This window comes from Haliotis asinina, chromosome 4, assembly GCF_037392515.1.
Source record: "Haliotis asinina isolate JCU_RB_2024 chromosome 4, JCU_Hal_asi_v2, whole genome shotgun sequence".
NCBI lineage: Eukaryota > Metazoa > Mollusca > Gastropoda > Lepetellida > Haliotidae > Haliotis > Haliotis asinina.
In genome coordinates, this window is record NC_090283.1 from 64,939,073 (window position 1) to 64,952,524 (window position 13,452).

Below are 13,452 nucleotides of genomic sequence, written 5' to 3' on the forward strand. Positions count from 1 at the left end.
CCTATGCGTTAACACCTTGCCTAACCCACTGTGCCATCTTACAGAGAATCGGCTGGTGGGGTAACTAGTGGTTGAACGATGACCCAGGTTGGACTCCCCATATGAGTACAATTTGTCAAGTCTATTTCTAGTGTAATATTGCTGAAATATTGCCGAAAGCGGCGCAAAAATCAATTCACTCACTCTCACACGGAGAATCATGATCTGCAGCGTCTCGATTCCGAAATATCCTTGCGAATGACGAACGCTTTATGGAACGTGAATGAGTTGGGGTTTGCTCCGCTTTTATACATATTCCAGCAATATCACAGTCAGGGAGCCTGAAATTACGTTGTTCCCATATGGGAAGTCGAACCGGAGTCTTCGGCGTGATGGGCGAACGCTTTACCCATCAGGCTACCCAACAGCCCTTTAAGTAGTCAGACATAAACGGAACTGGGGATGGCCGTTATTGCAGATGGGAATCTCGCCAGGTGTACCAGACCAGACCCTCCGCCATATAACATGGCTGTAGACGAGTACAGCACCGGGGAGTACACAACGACTAAGTACAGGTGTGCTGACGAAAAGTATATGTTCTGTGGGGAGGACAGTGTGTCTCGCTGTGCCCCTGCCGGTCCCGTCACAAACCAAGTAAAGGGCGAATGTCGACAAATGACATGGATGCCACAGGTATGTCACGATCAGCGTCCGTCAAATTGTGTGAATAGTCAGCGAGTTCATGTTTGTTAAAAAGTTTTTTCCGAATGTTTCTCAGAGCGATTGAGTAAGGTTAGTGTAAGGCCGAGTTTCGCAATCTTCCAGCAATATCACGGCGGACACCAGAAATGGACTTCACACATTATCTTACCTCACTCTTGAATGTCGCTTTCTGATTGGCTAAGCGCTATTCTATTTTTTTTTCAATGTACCCCGCTTACAGGAGATGTATTATTTTCTATGTGAATTCCGAACTCTTATGGTGCTGCATGGTAGTGTATTTTTCACCTCGAATTACATTGAATCATACGGCAGCGTATTAGGGCCACGTTGAAATTTTTTTTTGGTGTCACTATCTCCTACGTAGGTGATATTAAGTCCTACGTAGGAGATCGTAAGTCCTACGTAGGAGATAGTAAGTCCTACGCACGAGATATTAAGTCCTACGTAGGTCATACTAAGTCCTACGCAGGAGATAGTAACTCCTAGGAGATAGTAAGTCCTACGTAGGAGATGTTAAGTACTAAGTCCTACGTAGGAGACAGTAAGTCCTACGTAGGTGATAATAAATCCTACATAGGAGATAGTAAGTCCTACGTAGGAGATAGGACGTCTGCGGGGTCCATGGCCCCCTCGCAAACAGTGAATAACTTATATTGTACCCACGGGGAGTCGAACCCGTGCCTTCTGCTTTACGAGCGAACAATTTGCCCACCAGGCTATCCCACCGCCTTGTTTCACATAGATATGGGGAAGGTACAATATATGAAACCATAGCAACTGGAGTTTTTGTCATTTCACTCACTCCTGTCACTAAGAAGTTTACGAAATTGAATACCAAATTATTTTTTCAAACTGGTATGTAATAATTAGACCTATATTATCTGAAATGTAATCGTACTCTTGCACATTATGCTTTTTCAGTCGCAGTTGAATATGTTCGCCTGGCCTTGCAAGAGACAAATTGGATCCACGGTCTCCGTCTACCTGACACTGACGACGTGCGTACATTCTACATCTCAAACGTAACACGAACGTACACATGTGTTCCACACGGATGCATACGTAGGTCGTGCTTCGAAAGACAAATACGCCCATTGTCTCAACACTGCATACGCCCTGTATTTCAACGCTACATACGCCCCGTATCTCAACCCTACATACGCCCTGTATCGCAACATTACATATACCCTTTATCTCAACACTACATACGCCCTGTATCTCAACACTACATACGCCCTGTATCTCAATATTACATACACCCTAAATTTCAACACTACATATGCCCCGTATCTCAACAATACATACGTCCTCTGTCTCAACACTGCATACGTCCTCTCTCTCAATATTACATACGCCCTGTATCTCAACACTATATACTCCCCGTATCTCAACACTACATAAGTTCTCGCTCTCAACAATACATACTCCCCATATCTCAACACTACATACGCCCCGTATCTCAACCTTACATATGCACTGTATCTCAACACTACATACACCTCCTCTCTCAACACTATATACGCCCCGTATCTCAACACTACATACGCCCTGTATCTCAAAGCTACATTTGCCCCATATCTCAAAACTACATACGCCTTCCCTCCACCCTACATACGCCCCGTATCTCGACGCTACATATGTACCATATCTCAACGCTACATACGTCCACTCTCTCAAAACGACATACGCCCCCGTATCTCAACACTACATATGCCTTCTACCTCAACACGTCATACGCCTTCCTTCTCAACAATACATACTCCCCGTATCTCAACACTACATACGCCCTGTATCTCAATATTACATACGCCCTGAATCTCAACACTACATATGCCCCATATCTCAACGCTACATATGCACTGTGTCTCAACGCTACATAAGTCCTTTCTCTCAAAACTACATACGCCCCGTATCTCAACACTACATACGTGCTCTCTCTCAACACTACATACGTCCTCTCTCTCAACACAACATACGTCCTCTCGCTCAACACTACATATGCTCTGTATGTCAACACATACTCTCTCTTAAGGCTACATTCCGCTGTAATGGCTTGAAACGTTTCGCGAATAGCTAACCAGTTATAAGAGACAGATAAATTTCATATGTTTCTCTCATGAATTACAGATACTGTGCAAATGGTGGCCAGACGCATGTTATTATCACCACATACATTTCAGATCGATCTACCTCAGTTTGATGAATGAGCAAGTCAGTCACTTGACGTTAAATGTGGACCCCGCCCAGCCACGTCTGACCCTGGGTAGCACAGTACCGGGAGGGGGAAGATCTGCCCCAGTTAACCCATTTCCTATCCCCGTCAATAAGAGATTCCATCTGACTATCACGATCATGGAACTACAGTTTGAGGTAAAATCTACTTACAACATCCTGCGTCTATTAGGAGTGAGTGTAATTTTACGCCGCCTTTCACTGTATTACATCATTATTACAGAAGGGGTCCCCAGAAAGACATGGAGATGGTGTATTTATATAAAACATCGATTGTACGTTTCATAATGTTGCTTCTAACACACACTGGCAGTGACCAGACACCGCACGGGGGCAGCGAGGCAGCCCTGTGGTGAAAGCGTTCGCGTGTCACCCTGAAGGTGCATTTTCGATTTCCCCCCATGAGAACCCCATTTTGGGTCTTTAGGTTGGGATATTGCGAAAAGCATACTAGTGAAAGCATTCTCGCGCGCTTCACTGGTACTGGGTCAACGAGTGATGTTCCAACTGTAGCTAAAAGTAGCGTAAACTATATTTTTATGTCATCGTTCAACCTTGTTAGTCAATCACCCTGGGACGGTTCTGACCTATCCGATAACCATTTTAACAGAGCTGTTTTAAACCCTGAGCCATTTCTATATTTCATATGAAAACTCTAGGAAAATATCAGGTAGAGGACATGGTCAAGTTCGAACTCCCAAGTCTTAGGGGTATATGTATACACACAGGACAGGTCACTTGGGTTCATGCCAATCATTGGCAGGACAACAAATGTTAGCCAATTAACACGTAAAGGACCTTTTCTTCCTTTAAATATTTTGGGATTTTTTGAGGATGTGAAAGTACAATGTTCTAAAATTGATAAAACATTTTGTTCAGTAAGTTGTTTACAACCGCAATGTCTACATGCACATGTGGATGTCGTCACGCGGTTTTGATATTTTTTAAAACATTGTTTTGAAAGAGCCCGCAATTAGATTTTATTTCAAACGTATCATGACACAATTGGGTAGATTGTACTTTTGGGTCGAATTTTACCATGTTCCACAACTAAGAGAGTGGGTTTAGTTTAGTTTCGCATCTATATGATGGCGATCTGTAAATAATCAAGTCCACAACAGATACTCCAGTTACCAACAGCATGAACATCTATCTTCGGAGGCGATGATATTTGTCAACCAAGTCAGCGAGCGTGGCCACTCTGTCCCGCTAGTCGCCTGTTACCAGTAACCTTGGTTACTAAAGATAAGTTCTAACCCGGATCTCCAAGGGTATCCACCAATGAGATTTTCCTAGACTTGTGTTTTGTGATCAATGTTACAAAGGACTGGTTCGGGCCTTAAACAGTTGCAATCATTTCTGTTGCAATTTATGTGGAGTATTCTCTTGTACTGACTGGACCGCGTCTGCATCTAGATCCGGGTAGACGGGACGTCCGTGGCAACGTCTCCCCACGTCGCCAACTACACATCCATCAGCAGAGTTGCAGTGGAGGCTCCCAATATTGACGTCGTACATATTTTCACAGAAGGTAAGTATTTCTGAAGGATTCACATGGCGGAACATGTCTTTCTGTGCAATCTCTAAAATTCAGCATATCTAAAGTTTATAAACCGACTTTCAGTACAAACCACAAACATTTAGAATGTTCACACAATGTAGCGTCCATTAGTGGAACCACGGACCTTCAAAATCGGACCACCAACCTCATTAACCTCCTCAGCAAACCTCTATGGGGTGACTTCAAGCCCTGCTTCCTACTCCTCCATCAACAGAAGGCATCTAGTTCAGATCTATACTGAAAGAAACAAATAAAGGAACGGGCAAATTCAAGTGTTCCTGTAACATTTTCAACTTTTGAAATAGCGTTGCGGGAAGAAATATCAGAATAAAAATAGGAACACTGTTATGAAGTGGTGTTCTGTCATTTGTTTCCAAACAGGTAACCTTTGCAGTTTTGTTCGTGGTATATCATGGAAATAATGATTATGTTGAATCGCAAGTGCATGGTATGACAATATACCACACATTCAGTTGAGATAATTCATGATATGCCTGTTACTTTCGCACAGCACACTTATACCGTTAGCAATTACACAGATAAAAGGCTCACGAGTCCCCACTAAACACGCAAAATAGAGGATAGACATGTATATGATATTCAATGATATGTTGAATAAATATGCCAGGTTGCAATGAATGATTGCGCAGATTTCTAATACAATACATCTGCGTCATAAATCTAGAATATTGGGACACCAATCTGAAATATACTCTTAAGAATAAAAGAAAAATGACATGATGTTTTGGAGTTAACTTACTGAGTGCATATAACTGATTCAAACATAACGTCTTTCTACAATTAGAGTAAAACCATCGCTTTACAAATTTCCAAAACATGATTATCGAGATGTGACTTTTTAAAGGCTGCTAGCACAGACTTCTGCTCAAGGTGATACACAATTTAATAATGCTCGTGCATTTCATGTAGGGTATGTTTTAGAGATTCACTAGAGTTGTGAGTGTTACGATACGTGTTTCTTCAACATTTCTTTTATCAAACGTTTTGACGTCGGCAGCCATTCTCCCACATGTTAGGATATAGCATGGACTGGTTTGTGTCACCTGTTTTCTTAAAATTCATTTTTTCCTGTGTCACGTTTCTTTTCTTTGATATTTGATAGTTTTCATATTCCCACATACATACCTATGTTACAGTTCTGGACATTCTTAGCGAAGCCCACGCAGCGCTACTATCGGTTAAGATCACTCTAGAAAAAAGGACAGGTAACTCTGAGCGTAGCAGCTCAGGTTACTCTTAACAGGTGAAATTATACAGACTAAGTTCAAGATGTGAGTTCAAGTCGGCAGTGAGCGCTTTAAACTTTTGCGACCCTCAATAACTAAAAGCTAATTATTAATGTGGCATGTAATTAATGTAAAAACACATTCTCATAACAAACGTGTGAGTGAGTGAGTATGGTATTTACGCCACTTTTTGCAGTGTACTGATAATAATGAGGACATATCATTCCCAGATGGAGAATCGAACCTGACTTCTCGGTGTAGCGACCGAACGTTTTAACCACTAACATTCCGTTAAGATGATGACAGTAATGATGACAGTAATGATGACAATGATTTTATGCCTTTTTTAACATACGCTTTCAGACATGACAGGTACTTCAAGCCGTGCGATGTAGTGTTTGGTCGAAAGGGTCGGTATGACCTTTAGTTTCCAAATATAACTTCCAGTACTTAACACCGATACTGATACTGGATGGTAATGCCATAATCCAAGTTATGGCGGCTTGTGAGCTGTCTATCCTAACCGAACCTTAACCGTTCTATTACTAAGAGTTTCTGATTATTGTGGGAGTGGGTGTTTTGAGGATGAGTGATATAGGTAACAGATTCAGGTCATACAGTTTTCGTTAAAATTCCAGAGGGGCGTTACACAGACTGCGCAAATGCCACAGTGCCAAATGCTAGAGTCATCTCCGACGAAACCTCGGTGGGAGCTGAAGGCAACGTGCAATGTAACGTGGAATACCGTCACTGCGGGACTAACACCAAGGTCACCTGCTGGAGTGATGGAACATGGAAGTTCCACAGACCTGAGAAGTGCGAACGCTACCAATGGACTAGTCTTGCCCCTCTCGGCAAGGTAAGGCCACAAAAGTTTTGCATGAGTAGTGAGTGAGTGACTGAGTGAGTTAATATTCAACGTCACATCGGCAATGTTTCAGCCATATTATGCCGAGAAGAAATATGACGTTTATAAAGAATATGGATATATTGTTGAACCCGTCGTCAAAGGTCAGTAAAATAACTAGACAATCACACTTTGAATTTAACTAACATGTGAAGCTAAAAGCAATGGCACCATGTGTACAATACATATTATGAAAATAGGCTATTGATCGCCAACGACTCAAGATAGTGTGAATGGGTGAGTGTGTTTTTACGCCGCTTTTAGAAATATTCCGGCAACATCTCGGCAGGAGACACTAGAAATGTGCTTCACACATTGTACCCATGTGGGGAATCGAACCCGGGTCCTAGGCGTGACGAGTGAACGCTTTAACCACTAGGCTAGCCCACCGCCCCGACACAAAGTAAATCATCATACTTGGGGCCATGGGGACTTACGGTGCCTTAGCCTCCTGCTTCGACCCTAGCTGGATTTACACGATCTCTTCAGCTATTAGCGGGGCATACCGTAAAATAACTACGATAAAAATAGTGGAGATTGGGTCAATATTTAGCGTCCCATGGCAATATTTCAGTCATAACCTGACGAGAACAATTTAATTCATATCAACATTAAAATCAATAAATTTAGAACGTAAATATCTGTCATCGTAGGGCAATAGAAATACAGTGGAGGCTGTCTAAACCGGCACTCATTGGGACAACGTACTGGATTGTAGAGCTGATGATAAATGCATTGGCCAAGGACTGGACTGAGAATTTATGCCAGTGTCGACAACTTGCCAGATTGGACAGATGCCGGTTTTAACACCTTCCACTGTACTAGATTATGACAGCTGTTAACAAAAAGCTAATAAAAATAAATCGCTAGCCACTATAGATCACCAGCCAATGAGAGTCGATCACATACTAGGGACTGTATTATTGATAAACATGGATAAGCTCTGATTTATCCAACAAATAAACAAGCAGACATCAAATACCGATAACTGAATCTCACAGCTTGTTCCCCTTGACCTGAATCCTAATGCATTGCGTGACCGTGTCACAGCTGGTTGGGTCTATTATTGAGAAGGGGTGCACCTTTATCACTCCAAACAACCGGGAGGAGGGCGCTGTGTGATATCTCAGGTGTTTCAGTAGTGTTGTTTGGCAGGACAAGCTCTGTAACCAACCCATGTATCATGTTTTAGGTCAAGCTACACAAGGTATATCGCTGTACAATATTGCATTCAGTTCCACACACACACACACACACACACACACACACACGCACACACACACACACACCCTTACACTCGCAGGGTGCACGTGCGTCAACAGGCCAAGTTAATGTTAGGCAGCCCAAACGATCTGTACATGTCAATATTTGCATACAAATATTATAAGTGGTAAATTTGAACACTGCTATCTTTTCCCCTGTTGATCAGGAAACACACTTCCCCATCCCATGTGCCCTGAATACCGGGGATGTCATCATACTACAGGCTACGTTATCACGGGCAACCGACGTGTAAGTAGTGATCTGTGTTTCACCGTGACCATCTGTCTGTCAAAGCCTCATAACACAAGAATGAGTTTGGGGATATGAGATTTTGTTTTTTAGAAAAAACCTCATTTTCAAACAAAGATATCGGAAAGTAAAATCGAAAATCGCGATTCGATATCATACTGAACATCAAAAGAAACGCAAGCTTTAAAAAAAATAATCAGCGTTCATTAAAAAAAATAATCAGCGTTCATGTCTTCTATTTAAAAGCCTTACCAAAATGGTTGCGTTTCTTGTGCTGCACATGTGTTTGATAGATTTAATATAAGACACATACCAATATATTTCATTATATATTCCAGATGGATGCCCTTTAATGAACATATAATTGCATGGGGTTTACATTCCAACATGCATGCTGAAGAACGTGGTGGTTCAACCAAAGTAACTCACTCACTCTAACTGCACGACTTCATTGTCCAGGTTTACAATGGCACTGGTAGCTGGTCCAGAGGCAGTGGTCCTCATCACGTATGACCAAGTACGGAACTCCATGACTATCAGCAACGTCCTGAGCGGCACAGTGTTGAAGACACAGGATGTCGAGAATCATGGGATTACTCCTGTGGCGTTCAGACTGAGCGTTAAAGTGATGAAAGATTCCTACATGGCAAGTTGTATTGCAATACACAATTACAGTGGAAGCTGTCTAAACCGGCACTCATTGGGACTGAAGAATTAATTCGGCTTAGACAACGAGCCGTACTGTAGAGCAGATAATGAATGTACAAGGCAAGGACTGGTCTGTGACGTTATGTCAGTTTCGACAATTTGCTGGATTGGACAGATGCCGGTTTTCCAATCCACCTTGAGCTCTATATCTCGTTCCATTAGACGGCAAAGATCTCGCTGAAATTACTCCGAGTCTGGATTATATTTTATGAAAGATGACATGTCGTTCAACACAAATACACAATACAAGGACGAACGGCTCATGATGGCATGCTTTGTCCGGTTTAACAAGAACTATATCGTTAACGTCTTGGGTATGATATGATCGATCATGAGAATATCCTGGTTGGAACTGGCTTTCCGTAGGTTTGACTATGCAACAAATAGAAGCTATGCGTGACGTATCTTTTGCTGTATTTACAGGTATATGTTGGCGGAAAGATGGTGTCGGACTTCCGGTCAACGTCCCCGTCGCTGCGAGTCAAGCACATCTCTGTGTCGTCGGGAACAGCTATCAGGTCTCTCGAAGTGACCACGACACCAACTTTTAGTCCATGAGTGAGTTTAGTTTTACGCCATTTTGGGCAATATTCCAGCAATATCACGGCGTGAGACACAAGAATGGGCTCCACACGTTATCAGGGCGTGGGGAAATCGCAAACTAACAATCGGCATGACGAGCAAACACTTTCACCACTCGGCCACCCCATTTTGCACGGTTATGATGCACTTTAGATGCGCTTTATTCTGATCTGAAGCATCATACGCTCTTTCACCTGAACTCTGTGGACATTGCATAGATAGTTACACAATCGTTCATCTTTACAGGATCACACATCGTTTTGTGGCATCTGAACAACGGCGTATATCATTTCTGTCTAGTAGGTTAATATAAAGCAATTGTTTCGTATTTCTAGCAAAACTCAGCCAGTCTGGGTGTGTAGTAAATGAGTTGTCAAATATTTGTAGCTGAGAAAATAGTCAGTTTTTGGGTTTTTTGCGGAGAACGATGACGCTTGTAATAGTGACGCACTAACAAGTCGTTACTCCTTTGCAGTGAACCTTGAAAGGGGCACTGATGTGGAGCAATTTCCGTGGACTGGTGTAAACGTTTGTTATTGTTTTTCTCCCGTGAGTACCCAGATGATATCCCAGAATTCGTGACTGGTTCGTGACCTCTGCTGCGCATTCCGTAAGCGCAACTGATAGTTTAATTATAGACAGATCAACTTAGGTGAAGTCATTTTTACTTCATTACAAATGTATTATGAAAACAAATGAAACACTTTGAAGGTTAATCATCTGCCTGTGGTAGAAATGGTAAAAAAACTATTAGGACAGAAAAATAACGAAGCCAATGTACGTCTCTATATTTTGTCTCATAACCCTAATTAGTTTATTGTCATATTTGTATGATTCTGAAAATTAATGAAAGAACACACGATCTGCTAAATTTCTAACATAACAGCAACATTTATACATTGTCAATGTGGATCCTATTTCACACACATACGCGATCTATAGTGTGTTTTCTGTCATACAGATTCTGCTGAATGCTACAACAAATAAATTAAAACAAAATGCAAATAATGAATGTAAAACAGACTAATTTTATAGCAACAATGTCAGGCTACTACCTTGTTCAGGAATGCATCCATCAATATCCACGTAAAAGAAATCGTATTCCATTCATCTGCAGCTGGTAAATAATCATGCTCTGTGTCTTACAACTGTCTAGTTTGCGAAAAACTAACACATCGTTTCACGTCTTTCGTTAGTGAAAACCAGATAAACCTCTCATTGGTCTCCCAAGATAGCACACCTGGCAACTAATTGTATGATGTCCACTATTCTAAGTAATTTAGTTAACCAATAATGAGCAATGAATCAATCAATGCAAGGGTGGTTAATTCTTTGAAGGGAGGATGTTGTTTTTGCACTCACTCTTTACGACAGGGTGTAGTCATCTACACACACTGCCTTTTGACAAATCCGCTAGGAGATAAAAGTAATTAATCAATCAGTGTGTTATCGGTTAATCCTTTGATCGATGTTTGTTTTTGCAACTCAGCTGATAAACCCTCTTGCATCACTTACATGCACATATTACATAACATACAATACATTTGCCATTACAGACCTTAATTTATAATGTTGAGTATTTACTCCAGACAGGAGAAATGCCAAATGGGAACCTTTGTTGAGTAACTGAAGTGGTGTTACTACTAATTATACCTGTTATAAATTCGTTAATTGACCATCCAGAGAATGATGAGAAATAACACGTGTAGGTTCAAACGCGAGTTACAGCAAGGAAGATGTAATCTCTGTGTCGCATGCAGCCTGAAAACACTTATGGGCCGAAACTGTTTTGCGGATACCAATTTCGTTACATAAGGAATACACACAGGCATTTGCTGTGTACTTGGGTAAATAGGTGAAATAAGGGGTTTTTACGTAAGAAAATTTTCAGATTTCTCTACCAAAGGCAAAGTCATCGTTTTTTGTTTACGAATTCAAATAAATCAACCGTGTGTTTTTATTATCATAAATAATAAACCATTGTAGCTACCATAGCTACCAAAATTGACGTATGATATTTGCTATCACAGCTGAACCAACACTCAAAACTACCTATATATAAAGCTTTGCAATCTTCCGTACTGAAACAAATGGCTTGCTACGTGCCTGTAGACATCATATTTGCATGTAACATGATTAAATATCGAGGTTAAAAACACAGAAATAGGATCAAATTGGGTCAGTAACTATACCATCCAGGCATCCGAAAAGAGCTACACTGCTGGGAAATTTGGTTACGATCAGACAAGGAATACCATGGATATTTTTAAACAAATGGCATATGATGGGCATCCGGCCTCCTGACTGTTTAGGCGAAGAAATTGTGCTAATATGGACAGGAGCCCAGTTCCTTTGTCCGTCACGGTCGAAGGAGCGGGCACTGACCAATTTGCGGTTTGGTTTCGTAATTAGACCGTTGGCGAGAAACATTATTCGCTCCACATCAGTGCCCCTTTAAGGACCTCTTCTGCGTAGGAGGCAAACAATGTCTTAGTTTTACTTGGAAGCGTGACATTCATGTTGTCAGCTCTTTGTTCAATAATTGTTTGTTACATGTATTATCTGTTTCATGTTTGTGTTGACATGATGTATTTTGGTTGCTGTCAATGAAGCAAGACAGTTCTTTTCAGTCGATCAGTGCTTTCTATATTCCGTTCTCTTTATCTGATCCAGACTCTATTGTTTACTGATCGCTTCCATATGGCTGGAATATTGCTGAGTGCGGCGTAAAACTAAACTCACCCTCTGTATTCCATCTTGGACGAACTGGTTTTCAGGGTATTATCTGTAGTTGGTCGGTTTGTGTTATATTGTCCGGTTTGCAGGGATTATTGTTTGTCTTGTCAGGCCATTTAAAAAGATCCACGATATGACATGGATTCTATATTTCATGCTTGGCAGAAACCTACAACATTCTTTGTGTGGTTACGTCATAACTGAATGATGTGACGTCATTAACAACGGGCTACATTCATGAGGACATGTCTGGTGTCGACTACCGAAGACGCAGTAGCAATATCGTCATAATAATCAGGATGTATATCTCTTGTTTGGCAGCATCATATTTGGGATGCAAATCCCATTTGAGTCATGATCTTAAACCAGAATGAAACAGGCCAATAAAATTTACAACTTCATTTCTGAATGTACGTGACAGCCTGCATACATAATGAAACCCGATGAAATATTTCTGTGAATGTTTCTGTTACATGAATAAAATGATTTCATAGTTGCTCGTAGCCATGCTTCTTTCCGAACCATCCTGAATGTGCACACAACTATTTGCACATTGATCACAAGTGGGTATATCTTGATTGTTATTGTGGACGCAGCGGCCAGTCTGCTGAATCTTATTATCGGCGTTAAGTTCAACTCAAGGGGGTTCCACGTCTCAACGACCTGCCGATTTCTATACATTGTGCAACTTTTTCGGTGTTAATGAATATTCACTGACCGATTGCTACCTCTCATACGATTCGATCTGAAGATATCAGTGTCGATCTCATAAGATGTCGCAGTATTTTGTTTACGTGGCATGAAAACGCCTTATGCAGACCATGTGAAGTAAATGGCAATGTCAAAACGAAGAAAGAGAGACTGAAGTTAATGGACAAAAGACTGGATTCTCCCGCGTATGTGCCCTCTCCATAATACATAAATTCTCCACAGCACCCACATGTCCTCTCCACAACACAGACGTGACCTTCATGACATGCATCACCTCTGCACAGCACACATGTGACCTCTCCGAAACATATATGTGAACTCATCGGAATCCTTACTGATGTTAACAATTCACCAGAGTATTCCGTGTATATGAAATATAAAGACCATTCATACCTGTCACATTTGTCTTTACGTACTGTTTTAACATTTCAGTAGAGTCCATTGGGTATTCCTGTAACATGACCTGTTACACTATAGTGTCATTTCAGTAGAGTCTATCGAGCAATCGGATACAATTTATACCTGTCATGTATGCAGTGTGCTGTCATTTCAGA

General features: G+C 41.3%; 1 protein-coding gene across 2 annotated transcripts in view; it reads left to right on the top strand.

The window, feature by feature from the left end:
* LOC137281779 (uncharacterized) overlaps window positions 1-12,683 on the top strand; it is a 76,382-nt gene extending 63,699 nt beyond the window's left edge. Inside the window, exons 45-52 of one of the 2 annotated variants that reach the window (XM_067813394.1) lie at window positions 458-672; window positions 1,624-1,700; window positions 2,883-3,072; window positions 4,351-4,465; window positions 6,381-6,601; window positions 8,079-8,161; window positions 8,621-8,807; window positions 9,293-12,683. In XM_067813394.1, coding sequence (XP_067669495.1) covers window positions 458-672; window positions 1,624-1,700; window positions 2,883-3,072; window positions 4,351-4,465; window positions 6,381-6,601; window positions 8,079-8,161; window positions 8,621-8,807; window positions 9,293-9,427 — 1,223 coding nt within the window. In that variant the 3' untranslated portion in view covers window positions 9,428-12,683. Of the gene's footprint in view, window positions 1-457; window positions 673-1,623; window positions 1,701-2,882; window positions 3,073-4,350; window positions 4,466-6,380; window positions 6,602-8,078; window positions 8,162-8,620; window positions 8,808-9,292 lie in introns of those variants that run through there. The other variant, XM_067813395.1, reaches the window with a different exon arrangement.
* The last annotated feature ends 769 nt before the right edge of the window (window positions 12,684-13,452 follow it).